Source organism: Columba livia, chromosome 10 (genome assembly GCF_036013475.1).
Source record: "Columba livia isolate bColLiv1 breed racing homer chromosome 10, bColLiv1.pat.W.v2, whole genome shotgun sequence".
Lineage (NCBI taxonomy): Eukaryota > Metazoa > Chordata > Aves > Columbiformes > Columbidae > Columba > Columba livia.
This window is the reverse complement of record NC_088611.1, coordinates 9,518,293-9,536,264: the sequence shown is the minus strand read 5'-3', so window position 1 is coordinate 9,536,264 and position 17,972 is coordinate 9,518,293. Positions and strand designations below refer to the sequence as shown.

The following is a 17,972-nucleotide window of genomic DNA, read 5'->3' as shown; positions in this document are numbered from 1 at the left end:
CATTTGTTATCTGATTCCTTCAACACTTCGAATACTCTGTCTTTACTGACATCATCTAAGGGTTGTTTTGTTTTTTTTTTTCCTAATTTACATAGCATTCCAAATGTGACATTAATTCCCGCATCATATAACTTTATTTTCCTGCTAATGAAAGAACCTTTGTTTGGGGTGAAACATTCCAGCTGTACCTGTGAGGAGTATTCTGCCATCTTTGGTTTTGCAGGAGGTCATGTTCACATTTTGACAGTGGGTTGTCATACAGCGCTTTCTAGCTGAAACTAATTGGGAATACTATAGCTAGAGGCCAGTTGTGTTTCACAAGATAAAGTGTTTAAATAGATGACAGTATTCATAGAACTGAAGTGGAAGCATTGTTTTTGTTTGCACTTGAGAATAGTTTTTGTTTTCATCCTTTGAGAAACAGGACAGTAGGGCACAGAGGCCAAGAATAAAACTGAACCTCATGTATTTTTAACATAGCACTCACCATGAGGATTAAAATATTTTTAATCCTACATTATGTAATAATCTCAATAAGGTTTCTAATTTCAAATCCTGCAGCATGGCATCCCATTTGATAATTGTGCTGTTGTGTTCCCAGGAAGCTGGCAAGTCATTTCCTGGGGATAGATATTTCAGTGCTTCTGGTAATTTGTCTTATACCACTGCTGCACTGCTGGTTGATATTGTTGGGCCTTACTTGTGTTCTACTTAATTTTCTGCCAAATCCTTCACTTATGGTGTTTATTTAAAAGCTTATATGCATTCTAGAATATGAGTACTTTTTTCTTCTCCGTCAGTGTCCAAAATTGTGAGAGACAACATGTGTCTAATTTCTTCATTTGGAAAGGTTCAGAAACATCAACCTCTGTATACTGGTTTTGTTAAACCTGTTTCCTGGGTTTAAAAGCTGTGATTGAAGATTAGAAGTGAGGAATTTGGCTACGGATGACAAATGGGATGGGAAGAGAGTGGAGGGGAGGGTGACAAAGAGTTTATTTCCATGTCTTGCAAAGCTCAGTATGACACTTTGCTACGTCTGTTTGCTTTTGTGAAAAACACCTTTGTAATTTAACTGTTTAGGCAGTTGTACACTACCCAAGTTCTCATTAGAAACAGAAAGAAACAAGGTATTTACAAATACAGGCAGGGTTGGCAATTTGAAGAGCAGTGGGTTCGCATGACTTGTGTTGGACCTCCTGGAGGTGTGTGATTGAGTCAGTCATGAGGTGGAGCGGTGCCTGCCCGGGCAGCAGCCGCCAGGGCAGGATGCTGGGATGCCCGGCACACCCTGCACCGTGCCCAGCACAGGGAAGCCAGTAGCCAAAAACCTGCAGTCTCTAGCCTGTGAGTCGCAAGAGCTGGTAGGTGGATGTTTATGTGCACAAATGGAGCTTTTGTGTGTTTTCTCTCATCTCTGTGAATGTGTTATCTATGTCCTTTTAGTCCAGTAACAGAATAAATTTGTAGCAAAACCATAAAGAGAAGCTTTTAGGAATACAGTGTTTTATTTTTTTTTTTTTATTTTTTTTTTTTTGTGATTTCATGCTTAGTCATGGGAAAAAAACAACCAAACAAAAAACCCCAAATATAGATTGTATTAAATTAGTCTTTGCTGAACTGGAGATAACTGTAACTAGTGTGTAACTAGGCAAAAAAAAAGTATTTCCATAGCCAATGGAAAAAAAAGAAACACCTTTGAAAACAACTGGATGGATTATTACACTGACTGACCTCTTCTTATAAAAATACAGCTCACATAAACCTGTAGTGATTGAATTTAGTAGTTTGTTAATTATTATTATTATTATTCGTAATGGTTAATATTCTTGCATTGAAGTGAAAAATCTATAAGTGAATAGTAGGATTTATTTATTTTATTTTACTATATAAAATTCATGAATGGTCTGTGGGTACTAACACAAGATTAGGTTTTAAATTAGTTATGGATTTTTTTGTAGAGCTACTGATACTTTAAAATTTCAGCTAGGGAAATACAGTGCTCTTTATATTTATCACTTGTATCATTAAAATGAAGTGCCAGCTCTTTAAAGATAGTAATACTAATAATGCTAACCTTGATTGCTGGAAAGTTACCAGCTCTTCGTCATCCTGCAGAAATATATTATACGTGAACTGAGAAAACATGCGATTGTCCCTCTCCCTTCTTATTCTCATAAACTGGAATAGTATTGTGTTAGCATGAGTTGTGCTGAGCCGAATCCAATCTGGAATTAGGAATGCTCCAGGGCATTTTTAACAAACTGTCATTCATTTGAACTCCAACCTTCTTTAATTTGCAGAATCTGCTAGCACAGATGTATGCTTCAACCACATTAATTTATTTTTCTGTTCTTATCTTGGTGTGAAATGCTGCTGATTGAACTTGAAAATGTGAAGCTGCAAAAGAAGTAGAAAGTGTTCATTTAAAATGGACTCAAAACTAAGAAGGAATCAAAATAGTTTAGTTTTCTGGTTTTCTGCCATTCTGAAATATAAACTTCTAGTAGTGAATTTAATAAAATCCTTGAAGTGCTGAGGTCAGTTAGGCTTTCTTAAAGTATGAAAAAAATAATGGGATTTATTAGAAAAGTCAAAGGATCAAATGAGGCCATTGTCTTGCAAAGGGGGAAAAAACCTGGTTAATAATGTGTTCACGATATAGAGTACTTACTAGCAAGGAACTCTGTATTCAGTGAGATTCTCATGGTAAACTTTTTTAAAACATGAATTCATATTAGTTCTTCAGCAGTATCTAAAATAGCAAAGTTTCTGATGAGAAGTAACTAGACTAAGAGATACAGTGGGGAAAGGCACTGACTGCCTTGCCAGGCTGGGTCAGGAGCCCCCATGGAGTTTGGAGATATTCAATACCCACCTGGCAAGCAGAGGGAATCAGGAGGGGCTGCACCAGCATCTCTGGCCAAACGTCAGTGCTGCCTGTCCAGCACATGGGGGCATTTAAAATGCTGCTTGGATTTGAGAAGATGTTACTGATGAACAACAGTTATTTGAGAGACATTTCTGTGTAAATAAAGGTCTTAAGGATGCATATGTGATAATTAGGTTAGAATAGATGTTTCAGTTTGGGAGGAAAATGGCTGGATGAGACATTACAGGTAACAGATGTGGTCATAAATATGAAATTTATCTTGATCCTTTGTACAGTAGTAAGAAGAGTATGTAAATGTGCTTCTAGGTCACTATTGAACTGATAATTCAACAGGGGACTCAATATAATATCCAGAAAGTGAAAAAACTAAAAAAAACCTGGGAGGCAGGACTATACCAGTGCTTTGGAAAGGAAAGGACTGGACACACAGTATTCTGTAGATTATGTTCCCCTAAATGCGGCAAAAGAGGCGTTTGCCATGGATCAGAAATCTAAAATTCTGCACTAGTAGTACTGGATTTTGTTCTATTTCTCACAGTAGGACTAGGAGGCAGTAAATCAACATTAACCCTTCATTTTTTCTGGCATAATTTTAATTCTAATATCAAAGAAGAGAATATGTGCTTAGATTAAGAATTCATTTTATGTTTTACAACTCTTTTTTATCCCTAGACTTTTATATCTAGTTAATACTACCTTCAGTGCTTAAAGTTAATTTCCTGTTATAATATATCTGTTACAGCCACATAATAAGCATGCTAAGATGATTGTGTGTGCAACTTCAGCATTCACACATTTACATTTGATAGTAGTTGATTAAAAAGCAAACCAAAACAAATCAGTTTGTTTTCCACATGCCTGCCAGTAGAATTCTGCTGCAGGTGTTGGTGAGACAGTTAACTTGGAAAACATGCAACTCTGAACTTGGGTCATATTCCAAAAGTGAAGGAAGAACTATCTGGCAAATATTGTGTTGAAAGTGTAAATGAAAGTATAACTTTCATGTCTACATGTGTTAATGATTTGTGGTTTGAAAAAGTTTTCATATTTAAATTTTTAAAGGTTATTTCCGTCTCTTTTAAGCTTTGATCTCTTTTGTCTGGTAATAGAAGAGTATGTTATAAATATACATTAACAAATCCACAGCTTTAGTTTCCACGAGTCTTTAATTCCATTAAATGTTTTAAAATGAAACTGATGTGATATATCAGAAATTAGGTGAGCTTTCAGTCAGTGAACAGGTTGGGTACTAAATTCAGCTGAACCTGTAGGAAAAGGAGTGCAATGACACTAAAGATACAGAAGTGCTACTGTTCTTTTTTATGTTCTCATCTGCCAAACAAATCTACGAGTGTGGAGTGACTTGGTGTTTAAAGGTACTGTCTTGAAGCAAGGTATGAAGGAATGACTTTGCAGCCTTGAATCCTTACTACTGTTTCCATTAATGTACGTTGCCTGGAATTATCTAACAGGCTGAAGGCTCGGCAGAAACTATGTGCAGTTTTTAGAAGCCACAAGGATGAGCCTAAGAAATAAGTCAAAAAAACAGGAAGAAATATCACATTTTGGTTATTGAGGCTTGTCCTTGTTGGAGACACCATGGGTTTGTGTTCTTGTACTAAAACAGAAAACGAAGTATATGGTGTTACATTAGAAACTGAATAAATTTTTAAAGAAATATGATCTGTCTCCTTATGTGTTTGTGGTTGGTTGGTTGTTTCGTTTGTGGGGTTTATATTTATATATATTGCTGGGTTTTAAGTGCAAATCCAGGTTTTTTTATTTTTTTATTTCCGTCAAGTATATTTTCTCTGCTGCTTCTATTGTAAAGGTTCACTAGATAATAATGTTACAAAGATATCTAAAACCTTCATCATTCTTGAGGGTTTGCTTTAGCAGAATCTTGTACCTGCACAGATTCTATTGCACAATTTGCACTCGTTGCTATTTCATTTGTATCAGGATTGCACTGGTTTTACTTTGAGTGGAAGGTTGAACATCAGTATTTTTAAACAGGGTGTGAGTCCTCATTATAACTTGATGAAGTCTGTAGTATTTATTTTGCTTTATATAGGCAGCAATGTGTGTTCAAATCGAACTATGTGGCGCTTAAAGACTGATTCCATGCTAATAGTATTTAGATAACAACAACAACAAACAACAATTAAGCATGAACTTGGGAGAAAACATCTTATTTCCTCTGTAGACAAACTAACTACATGACCACAGTGGAACATTATCAGGCTTTTCAATACACCACCAAAGTGAGTGCTTCTCAATGACTCCCATAACATAAGCAACTAGTGTATATCCTGTCTTCTGTTTCATTTTATTTAGGTGTTCTTCCTGAAGTGTTGGCTAATTTATACAATGTTAATATATGGATAAAGGAGATGAGAAAGAAAATACAGAAAAAGGGACACTCATTATTGAAATAATTATATTTCATAAAGACAAATTAAATTGTTGTTTACTAGCAGCTCTTAATGCAAAATCTGTCATTTGAATAGGTGGAAATCATATTGGTGTTGCTGTTGCTAGAGACTATTAATGACCCTCTGTTTCTGTGGTTACAGTGATTCACCACACAGTAAACTTTCTGCTACCAGACAGGTGTCATGTCATTCTTTACTGTGTTCTTTAAATAATGTGATAGAATATGTCATGCACCTTTTTTTTTTTAATTCTGAATTTTGTTTTCTGAAAAGATGAAGGTTTTCTCAGTTTCTGCAATAAACAAGTTATTCTAGATCCAGTTGACGTTTAGCAAAGCTACACAAAGAGTGAAATCATTCTTTCTTATGTTTCATACTACAGAGATTCTCAGAGTTGTCGTGAGAAAAATAACTCAGTTGTTATTAGAGCAGTAACAGACATTTAAAGTTCAGAATCATAGAATAATTCAGGTTAGAAGGGACCACTCGAGGCAATGCAGTCTAAACCCTGCTCAAAGCAGAGATAACTTTGAAGTTGAATCAGATTCTCCAGGCTTCATTCAGTCAAGATCTGAAAATACCCGAGAACAGGGGAGTCTGCATCTTCCCTGGGCAGCCTGTTCTGCACAGAAGGGTGTGCATTTTTGAATGAAAAATACGGGACCAGTTTTACATTGCAGTATCTTCAGCTGCATCTAAAATTTCTGATATTACTATTATGATGAGTTACCACCACCCTGAATTTAAATAATATAAATGGTGCAGAAAATATTTGTAAGTTTTGTCTTACGTGGCAGTGGCCCAGGTTAAATAGATTTCTGGCAATCTGTGAGTTCTGTTTTGTATAAATGTTGCATATTACTCAATGGATTCGTGGAACCGGTAAGATTTTTTGGTATTTAAAGACTACTTTTATTGTTAGTTTTTAAAAGGTTTAGAAAAGGAATAAATTTGGACAGACATTTACTTAAAATAATTCCTTTTTTTTTTTCCTTTTTTTTTTTCCTTTTAAAATACATATTTATATAGATTTAAGATTTACTAATTGTAAAGAATATGGAGCTTAAGTGTTTTCTTTCTTTAGGTAGAAGAGCTGATGAATGCACTGGAAAAGACTAGACAAGAATTAGATTCTACCAAAGCTCGTCTTGCCTCAACACAGCAGTCTTTGGCTGAAAAAGAAGCACATCTGACTAACCTGAGAATAGAGCGAAGAAAACAGCTTGAAGAAATTCTAGAAATGAAGTAAGTACATTGATTTATCTATTTTACAGGAAAGTAAAAATTAATACTTTCTTGCTATAAAAGAAGTTTTTTGTTGTTGGTAGTAGTGGTGGTTTGTTTTTTCTGTGTATTTATTCAAGTCTGAATCTAGGGACTTCTAGTAGTTGTAAAACTGGTAAATTCCTGTTAAAATAGAGAAATGTAGAAGTCTTTACTTTAGAAGTATTCAACAATTGACACGAGAAGAATGTTTGAAAGCTGTCTCCTTTGTTACATGCAAATAAAATATTAACACAGTACAACTTTCATGGGAAATTGAGCCAGCAACTTCTACTAAGTTGTTTCAGATATCCTTACATTTTAAAGGAAGTTAAATAATCAGAAAAATAATAACAGTGTTCTTGTAAATAAGACAAAGTGGCTGAGGGAGCTTGGAGAAGAGGAGACTGAAGGGTGACCTCATTAATGTTTATAAATATATAAAGGGTCAGTGTCACGAGGATGGAGCCAGGCTCTTCTCGGTGACAACCAATGGTAAGACAAGGGGTAATGTGTGCAAACTGGAACACAAGAGGTTCCACTTAAATATGAGAAGAAACTTCTTCTCAGTGAAGGTGACAGACACTGGACCAGGCTGCCCAGGGGGGTTGTGGAGTCTCCTACTCTGGAGACATTCAAAACCTGCCTGGACTCCTTCCTGTGTAACCTCATCTGGGTGTTCCTGCTCTGTCAGGGGGATTGGACTAGGTGATCTTTTGAGGTCCCTTCCAATCTCTAACATTCTGTGATTCTGTGATATGCTTACTTGAATTTTATAAAAGTAGGTTTATAAAAGTGGGCTTCATTGTTTGCAGTGAAATCAAAAGTACTTCTGCTTTTTATTTAATGAGGTTTGTATCTATACAGAAAAATGGGAGCACATATGAATTAAAGTAGTATGTTATATATTCTATAATAGATAAAAGTTTTTAGTTTTTTGCTTTTCTTTTATATGTACATATTCATCTATGATAACAAAGATGATCAGTGCCAGTATATTTCATGCAATCATATATTTTCTGTACAGTCCTTTGGTCTGTTTCTTTGAGTGCATGCTTAGTTTTTGTCTGAATGGTATTTATTTTTTTTCTCTTTTAATCATAATTAGCAATCATTGAGCAACACAGGGAAAAAAAAGCACACTGTCTTTAATTCAGTTATTGTGACTTTTTGGGTTGGGTTTGCAGAACCTCACAGAGGAACTGTGTAAGGCATGCATCTTCCGTCTGGGAAGCGAGGTTGGCAAAAACTAGTGAAGTTTGACTTCTCTTTTGATAAAAGCTATTCTATTTGATGAATGAAGGTCTGAGTGGATGGTACTAGTGGTGGAAGAGCAAGTATCAAAGGTCCAAGTTAGGAATATTTTTTAATTTAAAATTAGATATAAACACATAGTGTGTTTTTAGAGTATAAATTTTAAAAGTAAAATAATAAAAGTAGAAGAAAATTTTTAATTTGCATCTAAAAAATTGGTTAAAATTTCCAGTTAAATTGTGAGTGCTTTCTACTTAAACTGGGAGTGCCATTATTCTTTTTTCTGTCAAGAGATCCAATTGTTCATATGCAGTTTTCATTTTTAACCATGAACTGACCTAAAATTTGTTTGAAATTCTAATTTAATATCAAACCCCTTCTTACCTGTAATAATAAAATAAAATGAATTATAATGCAAACTTCTTCCTACGTAGGCCACAGAGGGTGACCTAATGCTGTCTGAGGCAGCTTTCCCAGCTACCCAGCCCTGTGTCATTACTTTTAAGAGTCTGATGCTCTAACTCATACACAAATCACTCCCCGAAATCTGTGGTTCAGCTAATAACTTAGGGTTGGAACTCACTTTTAATTAAGAAATATACATTCTATTACTATTTTTAATTCTATCCTAACTTTAATTTCTGTGAAATATGTTACAAAGCCAAGTTTGTATTAGAAATGGAATCAGGCAGAACTTCTGTCGCTTGTGGTGAGATGGAAAGAGTATAATATGGTCTCAGATATCAGGTTGCTTTTGCTGGTCTAGGAGATGAACAAAACAAAATATATAAAATCACAGTACAATATTACTAAACTGAGAGAACAATTAGAATAATGACAGAAATTCACATTATCATACTTACTGTTTTTCTTTTACTGCCTTTTAAACAGCATTAGTACTAAATCAAAGAAGCAAAAACCTACTTATTGATTTTTTGAGCTATATGTATGTGAAGGGTTACATGACTGCTATTGAATGAAATGTAAATGTTCATTTCAGTTTCTTTAATAAGATATACTAAAATTAATACATACGCATGTATTAGTAAAAGTGTTTTAGAAAGAATTCAGATATTTTATTACAGTAGTTTAATTTTTGAAATTGCTCACTGAAATAAATGTATGACAAGGAAACTATAAAACTGCTGGGTTACAACCGAATATGCTAAATATAGCATTACAACTTTTTATGATTGTGTTCTCAAAGACAGACTGTACATGCCAGCTAAGGCCCAGACATCCACTGACAGAATAATGATAATGCTGTATTGTACTAATACACTAAAATAGTGTGTCTTCTCCCTCATATTTTAAGATACTTTAGTAATTGGCAGCATTGACTGTAACTCCTATTTATCATTTTTCAATTTTAATATTGAGTGATCATGGTTTTTGGCTACTAGCTTATGGTTAAATAGGCATGAACTCTGTGTTTAAGAACACTCATGATGATTTCCTATGGGTATATTATGTCCAAGTTCCAAACATAACTCTCATTCTAGGCCCATCTGGCTGACATGGCCAAGGTTCATCTTAATTTACAAGCTACAATCAGATGTCAGTTTTAGATAACTTCTTCAGTTGTCATTACATGTTGCCATATACATTCAGTTGTTTAAGGAAGCTTAGAATAAAAATAGATAGCAACTTAATCTTGTTCATTACCTGATTGGTCTTTTTGAACTGGAAACTCTTAATAGATAATATCCATTAAATGAAAGGTAGTCTGATAGAAGGAGAGAAACATCAAGTTATTCTTAACTTGATGACAACATGTGAAAAAGTAAGATTTATTTTAAAGAATTCTAAATATTAAGTTTGGAGAAGGACTTGCATTTGCATGTTACTTTCTAAATATGTGATTTTGATTTTTTTTGCAAATGTCTATTAAAAATATGATTATATTCATTCTGGAGGAAATATTTTTGATATGGTCTATTTTTTAGCAGTGTGCACATAACTTATACTGACATTAATGAATGTTATGCATACATGTGAACTGTAATATGCAGCATGTGTTCAAGTCCATCATTTTGCCTAATTGCCTTAATGCTTTATGCTCTTTCTATCTCTGAGATAAAAAAAACACCAACGCACTTATTTTTTAAAAAAAACTCTGCATTGCACAGTATGACAAAAGGCACGTTAATGTTTTTTTTTTTAAAGTATATTTATCATCCATAGAGATAATTCAATTGGCCTGAACTTAAAAATTGGTAGTCTGAAATCTATATAAAGACTGCTTTTTCCCTACATTGTTTTTGTTTTCTGAGAGTCCACAAGAAGGAACACAGCCTACTGAGAACTTCACAAGGCCTGCCTAGAAAAGCTTATTCATTTTGTAACATGAAGAGCTTGAGGGTAGGAGCAGTTTCTGCTCTGTGATGTGGTGCAGTTTTTTTCAGATGTTTCAGAAATGCCATATTTGTGGAGCATATTTTCATGACCACAAGATGTCCACAGTGCTTTCATACAAATGTCCTTTCCTATGTGGTGTTTCCTTCCAAAACTCACAAACCTGCTAGTAACAAAATTAGATAGCTGTATAGATAGATAAATGAGTACTTATATAATATTAAAATTGCTTTATATATGTATCTGAAATGAATGCCTGTCCTTATGGGAAGTGGATTTTACTCTGTGGGATAGATCATCTTTTTAGAAATGGTCAAAATTATTTTCCCTTTGAAAGATATAAAGATTGACCTGGAGAGCCAATAGTCATAAAAGAAAGTCTAATGGCATCTAAGGGAAAAGATATAAAAATTATTACCGCCTTTTCTGTTGGTTCAACTTTTAAATTATGTGCATATAATCTTCAAGCAGCAACCACTAAAGTTAAAAACAAAACACCCTCCTCAAGCCCCCAAAACTTGGAGTTTATTTGGTTAAAAGCCCTTAAATTAGCTTTCTGTGGTGTTTACACTACTTAGAAATTTATTTAAATACAACACTTAAAAACAATTTCCTTGTGGTTTTGCATTAATTTGATGATCTTTCAGTGACATAGTTACATGTGACAAACACTGCACTTAGTAGTGGAGACTGAACTTCATGTTTTGACTGGAAGTTCTGTGAATTCTTAATTTTTGAGATCCAACTGTTAATTACTGAGTGATTCCTTTAGCAGTCAACTCAGTACACTCAAGGCTCTGGTTCTTTCCAAGTATCCAGAATGAAATTCTTGCCAAGAGTTTGAAAGGTAATTTCCTTCACTTTGATGGAGTTCATGCCATCACCTGTGGGTATTGCTAAATCAGTTTTGTTGGAAGTGACTTTGCCCTGAAATTCACTACAATTTCCAGAACAATATATATTTTCCCTTATGTGGAATAAATCAGATTACTTCAGTAATGAAGCATTAAAGATCTCCTAATAAAATAACCAGCTACTAGTCCTTTCATTCAATAACAAAAATAGAACATTGCTGTGCTGCCCCCCAAAAAATTAAATTAGATGTTGCAGTAAATTTTCTTACAGTGACAGTATAAAATTAAACATCCCTTCTTTTGTTTAAGAAACATTTTTTTTCACTGAAAATAATAGTTGAATATTGCTTATCTCTGTTTTTCAGTATGTTTATTTATTTAACAGCACCTGTGTATAGTCAAGGATGAAATATTTGTGGGAAGAAGAGGATAAAATGTTTTTTCCACCAACCATTCAGTCCCGCCAGCTGCCACTCTTTGCAGAGCTGCTGACCACATACTGCACTTTTACCTGCTGTGTTTGTGGTTCAGATGCTCTGCCAAACAAGGAGAGGGCACTTGTATTTGCCACTAGATGCCAGTCTTGGGTGTGAGACCATGGTCTGCATCTGCTTGGTTCAACAGACTATGAGCAGCTTCAGAGAGCAAGCAGGAAGTTTGGCTTGTTTCAGGGAAGAGAATGTGTCTTGTCTGATTGCCTGTCACCTGGTCTGATGTTTTCCTACTTCCTTTTAGTGTAGGAAATTCAAATGTTGCTCCCTGATGGACTTTGGAGGAGGGATGAAGAGAGACTTTGAATGGATTCTGGCAGTCAGGGATCACAGCGTAAGGGGAAGACTGTGTAAGATGTAAAACCAGAGAGTCATGGAGTTTGAAGGGAAGTCAAAATGCTTTATGGAGTACTTGTGGCAAAAGTATAAGGAAGTTTACAATTCATCTGGTTTTCTGCAGACATACCCCTTTTTTCCATCTATAAATTTTACTGGAGTAGAAGTTGGGGATTTCACATCTGTGTAGCAGCTCAGCAGGAGCTGCAGCTCTGACAAGGGATGTTGGAAGTCCAGAGAATCTAGATGTGTTTCCAGCACCTGGACAAATCAGCTTCTGTCTCTGCCTTACGTTCTACTATTACTGTTTCCATCCATCACCATCTCAGACTGGCACTTGGGGACAGAAAAGGGATATGAATTCAACATGTTTTCCTTTATGTCCTAATTACTCCACCCGCAAAGTTTGTATCACCCACCCTCATCGCTGTGGGCACAGCTGTGGTCAAAAATGCTTCTGAAATCTCTGTGCGAGTAGTAAATCCAGTGCATCTGGAACATCTCGGAGTACTTGTGTATGTAGTTCACCAGTTCAGTGTGTACATGGGCCAGAACCACGATGCTCATTGATGGGAAAGTCCCCGTTGAAATTGTAGGGACTCTACTTGCGTTTATTGATTGAGTTAATTTCCTTTTTTGGGGGTCTTATATACATTAGCAAGGATGAAGAAAGCTGTATAGCAAGGTAGGAGAAATTGGCAAGGTCATTTAAGGTTGAAACTACTCTGAAATTTCTTGGAACTCACTCTTTAAACCACTTAAAATGATAGCTTCACTGTCTGCTTTCTGTGTCCCTGTTAAGCAATGCTTTCCCCTTCTTTTCAGAAAGGAAAGCAAGAAGGTAAATAACCGTTTCTCTTGCCTACACTGGAAATGGAGGTGTTTAACTAAAAGGTTTGGTCAAAGATGCTTAGTTTATGCTCTTTTTTGAAATGCTAGCATACTCAAAAAGAGCCAGCACTTACCTCGAGGAAGTTCAAGGAAATACAATATGGTCAGATTTCTTGAACTATTAATAAAGTATTATTTGAAAGTAGGAAAATTTAGAAATATTTTTTTCTACTTTGTCAGCTCTAGTACAGACTTTTTTTTTTTTGTTTGAGAAAGATAGCTATGATGATTTCTTTAACGTGAAGTCTTTAACATATCTTTACTTAGTAGTTTAGATGACAGACTAGGGTATTAATAGGTGTAGAGAAAAATATTTTTCAGAAAGCAGTTTACTATTTTTTTTTTTGTAATTTTATCAGAGGGATTATTTTTACTTGTTTCAGCTGTTGTAATGTATACTATAAACATATTCAGTGAATGGATAGCAAGTTGATTGTCTCAAAAGTTGTACCATTTCAAATGTAGAACACTAGACTTTTTTTTAGTAACCTGTGGACTGCTTCCATTTAATTGTAGGATTCATGCTGAGAGTGTAGAGAGTCATATCCCAAGTTAAATACAAACAAAACAGCGGGATGTTGATACAACTGTGACTTCCATAGGAAGTAGTTAGAATGGTAATGCGGTCTCCTTCTAACTTGGGTGGAAAGTCTCTTGTGACTGCTTTTGCCCCACAGACCTGTAACACAGCATGCCTTGACTAACATTTTTGACACCAACTTGCAAACACCATAAAGATTAGAGAAACCCAAATGAAGGCTTTGTTCTCTGGAACAGAAGCTTTCTTGACTAAAACGAAGAGATGTTTTTCTTTTGTAAACAATGAAGGGGCACAAAGCAGTCAAATGTTTCTCTCTCTGCGAACCAAATGAGTGAACTGTTTGCTTGGCAACGTGCTTCTCTTATTTAAAGACATGAGTGTCACCAAGATTCTACTCACTTGAGAGTCTTATATGTTCAGACTAAATGATAGCATACTTTGATTTTATCACATTAATGATGTTTGAAATTTCATCAACATGGGAAGAAAGTATGTAATTTCTTCATGTTGTTCTTGTAAAGGTCGTAATTTACTTACAAAATAGATTATCAACTGCTATTGAAGGTTAGTAAGATCCATTTAGGATTTCTCCAAAACATGATACGAGAGGCTGTATTTTGCCTGCTCTTATATGGATATACAAGGAAAGGAAGCTGGAGCCTCTCCCATGTGTGCTGTTCCCTTTAGACAGTGGGAGAGTGCAGGAACAACCTTTTTGAAGTGTTTCTCTCCCAGGAAGGAAATGTTTTCCTCTCTGTTATGGAATGTCAGTAGTGCTGCTTGTGTCACAGAAGCATTGCATGAAGGTGAACCAGAAAGAGTTCAAACATATCCAAACAGATTCCAGACAACACATTTACAGTTGAAATAATTAAGCATACTTTTCTGATCTAGAAAATGGGCTTGGAATTTTAATAGCTTGTTTTCTTCATCTCATAAGTATTTTGGCTTAATTATGATGTGTGTTCATGAGTAATGTTCTTAATAAACTATAGAAATGTAGGCTTCTGGCTCCCTAGTTGTAAAAATGATCTTCCAGGTTCCATATGGTTTGAGGCATTTGACAGGCAGAAAGGGTCTTTGATGGTAGTTGTCCCTCTGTATCCTAGTAGTGTGCTTTTATTTCTGATTTTGCTACTATTATTCTCTACCCATTGAGGTACGTTATCTCTGTAGAAAAATAGCAGTCAATGCTACAGCAAATGTTTTGTGTTGGAAATTCCACAATACTTCTTAGGTGCTTTATTCCTTAAGTGCTTTCCCCAGAACCTGAATGGTAAGAGATCAAGGACATCCTGCATCTGCTTTATGAGGGAGAGGCTTAAAGACTCTTCGCTCTGGAGAGGGAAAGGCAGGGGGAGGATGTGTTTGAAGTTTGCAGAATCTCTAAGGCAGGCATAAACCCAACATGGAGCTGTTGTTTGCTAGATCCCCCAGCATGAGGAATATCAGGCACTTGCTGAGGTTAATCAGTGATCAGTTTGCGAGAAAAGTGCTCCTTTAAGGAGTGGTTGGTTGGTGACCTTCTGGAACTTGCTCCTACAGAGGGTAGGGTGACATCAACTGGTTCATAAAGGGATTAGACAAATTCATAGACAAGAGATCCATAAACGTCTACTTGTTTATACTCTTTGCCTGTTGTTCTTGAACTATGTTCCTAAAATGTATTTTTCTTTGAAGTATTAGTTAGCTCTTTCTTCACACATTGCTCCCTTACACTGAAACAGCCATAGTTAATGATCAGAAGATTTTAAAAACTTTGGTTTTTTTTTTTTTTTGTTTTTTTTTTTTTTTGTTTTTTTTTTTTTTTTGTTTTTAAACCAGTACTATTAATTCAACTAATACCCTCTGCAAAGATTGAAGGCCACATTTTGAAAAACCTTTTGCATCTTCCATTGCCCTATGGTGTATAAGTGGATTTACAAGATGATACAAGTGACATAATGATTGTTTTAAAGTGCAGGTTGTAAGAGTGAGATATAACAGTTACATTACATTCTCTAGTGATTGAACCACTTAGAAAACAGACAGGATTAACAGTGCTTGAGGCTTACAGGTATCTCAAGCTGCTTGAAGGACTGTGGGATGCAGATTATTCTAGTCTTTTGTAATGCAAATGAAAATTTGAAGAAAAATTGCAATTGAAAATCATTGTTTGCTGCTTCTACACTTGCTTGCTTTTATTAAAAAAAAAAAACAAAACCAAAACCCAACCTCTTTAAACTAAAATGCCTTTCTGTTTCTTAATTTATAAATGTGTTAGGGTTTAAAAAAACCACTAAAATACACTAGTTTAATCTATGATATATCTTGATTTGTAGCATTCTAAATTCATGTTAGCTGGAATAGTATTCAGAAAGGGACAGTAATGAGAAGGGTAGTTTATCAAAGTGAGGAGGGACTATGAGACAGTATTCAGTGAAACATGGACAACGGTAAAAGGAAGAGGGCTGTACAAACCTGAAGAATGAAAATCCAGGTCTGGAGGCTTCCAAAGGAAATATATAGTTTGAATTATGTTTCTATTTTCTAAGGGAACTTGCTTTTTTATCTAAAGTTAACTTACTGGGGTGTTTATCAATCTTAACTCTTTAGATAAAGAAGAAAAAGCTTGTATGCTATCTTCTAAGTATTAAACACTTAAACACTTCTTTTTTTTTACATAAGGAAATGTAAGCAACAAAATAATTTTAGTGCAAGAATGATACTATAGGAAAAAATGAGCTCTGTAATTACTGAACTTAAAAAAGCTATATAAGGTTCATTTTAAAACTACCTTAAAAGTGCTTTTATTAGCAAAAAAAAATTAGTAATGATAAAAATGATGAAATAGGATGGCGTTTGGTTTGAAGTTCAGCCAGCGTGGGAATGTGAAGGTCTCCACCTCTGATAATATACTCAGAAGAACAAGTGGCTCAAAAGACAGAAAGGAAGGAGTAGGAGGCTGAAAGCAAAAAAAGAAAGAAAAAGTTAGGCTTCTGTTTTGTGGATTTTTTTTTAAAAGCTGCCTGAATTACACCCTTGTCTACTGAAACCTTCTTAGTGTAATTCCCATTGGCCTCCGTGACACGTAGGGCAGCGCTGATCAACTGCAGGCTCCCATATTCCTAACCTCAGCCAACTGAATATGATTCTAGCAGATGTTTCTGCATTTTAGACCTCAAAATATGATGGGTCAGGGTTTTTTTCCTTTTTCCAGTGGCAAATCTTGCATACTTGAGACCTGGGACATGCAGTTCATTGGTAGGAATTATGAGCTGAGGGTCTCACCAGTGGGATAATGCTGAACTTAATGTAAACTCAGATCTTTGAAAATGGAGAAGCAAAGAAATTTAAAGGTTTGGATAATTTAAACTACATTACTGGATTATTGATTAATATTGTGTAAAAATATAAAGTGTGCTTGGAAATGTGTATGATGATGCTTTCTATTAAAAGGAAAAGGTCTTATAAAGTCAAGAGAAAACAGAGTCAGAAGCAATCACATAGGAACAGCTTTCTTAGTGGCAGAAGGGAAAGGTTCAGTCACCTTTTTCTGCCTTCTCATTATTCCTTAGGGGCTATGAAGTAAATCCACTGCTGCCTTCTGCCTGTGCGTCCTCATTCCTCCCCCTTACCACGCTGCCCCCAAAACAAGTATTTCTCTGTGTGCTGTGGAAAAATAAATTGCTTTGTTTCCTATGATTGGGTTCTCTCGTGTCGAATAAGGTACAAGATGTACTTGAACTTTTGTGCTTTCGTGCCTGCAAGTGTTCGTTAATGCTCTGTAATGTGCATTCTCTCATGCTTGGTAAGGTGTGAGCTCATGGGGCAGCCTTGCGGACTGTAAGGGCATAAGATTTACTCTTTTATCCAAGTGATATAATGATATCTGTAAGAATTTATTGTCATGGAGGTCTGTGCCTCTGTCTTGCAATGAGTCAAAGAGTTTCTGTCTTTTGGGGAGGGAAACACACTCAAAATATTTTAAATCTATATCTCAATCTGCTACTTGTTCTGGTGGTGTTTATTCTCTCCCACTGAACTGTGTATAGCTCACCGACTGAGAGTATAAGGCTGACAAGACTTATCAACAGTCTCAGGCATAATGGGCTCCCATCCTTCATTGACCATTATGTGTTGCTATAATAAATAAGATAAGAATAAACCATGTATCATGTTATCACTGTCAACATGACCTAACCAAATATTGTAGTAAAAAGAGAATTCTTCAAATATTATTATTAAAATATGGCGTACCAAAAAGTGTGCTAAAGGACCGAATTTCTGATGAGCACCACTTCTCCTTTCAATGCCGTGCTGTTGTTTGGCAGAGATTGACAGATCATGACTTATGTGCTAGTGGTCATTAGGATGAGCTCACCTCATTTTTCTCTGATTGTGAACAAACTTGGCTATGTCCACACTGTTGTGCAGTGTACCAGAGTATCTTAGCAAAGAAAAGCCCTATTTAAGAAGGTACATTATTTAAGAAGGTATGTTATATAAGTCTGTGCTATATCTTGTAGTCAAACTGTTGTCTTCAGGATAAACAGCACCTTAAAAGGACACCCTGGATTGCTTCCTTTGGATGAGGTGGCTTCAACTGAATTAATAAAATTTTCAAGGTGAAACAGAACAAACTTGTGGAGAATATTGTTAGTGGAGAGATTGTTTTTT

At 35.4% G+C, this 17,972-nt stretch overlaps 1 protein-coding gene across 28 annotated transcripts in view; it reads left to right on the top strand.

Moving 5' to 3' along the window:
- Window positions 1-17,972, top strand: part of ERC2 (ELKS/RAB6-interacting/CAST family member 2) — a 439,127-nt gene that overhangs the window by 227,848 nt on the left and 193,307 nt on the right. For all 28 annotated transcript variants that reach the window (XM_065074542.1, XM_065074533.1, XM_065074531.1 and 25 more), the window contains one exon: window positions 6,413-6,573. In XM_065074542.1, coding sequence (XP_064930614.1) covers window positions 6,413-6,573 — 161 coding nt within the window. The remainder of the gene's footprint in view (window positions 1-6,412; window positions 6,574-17,972) is intronic.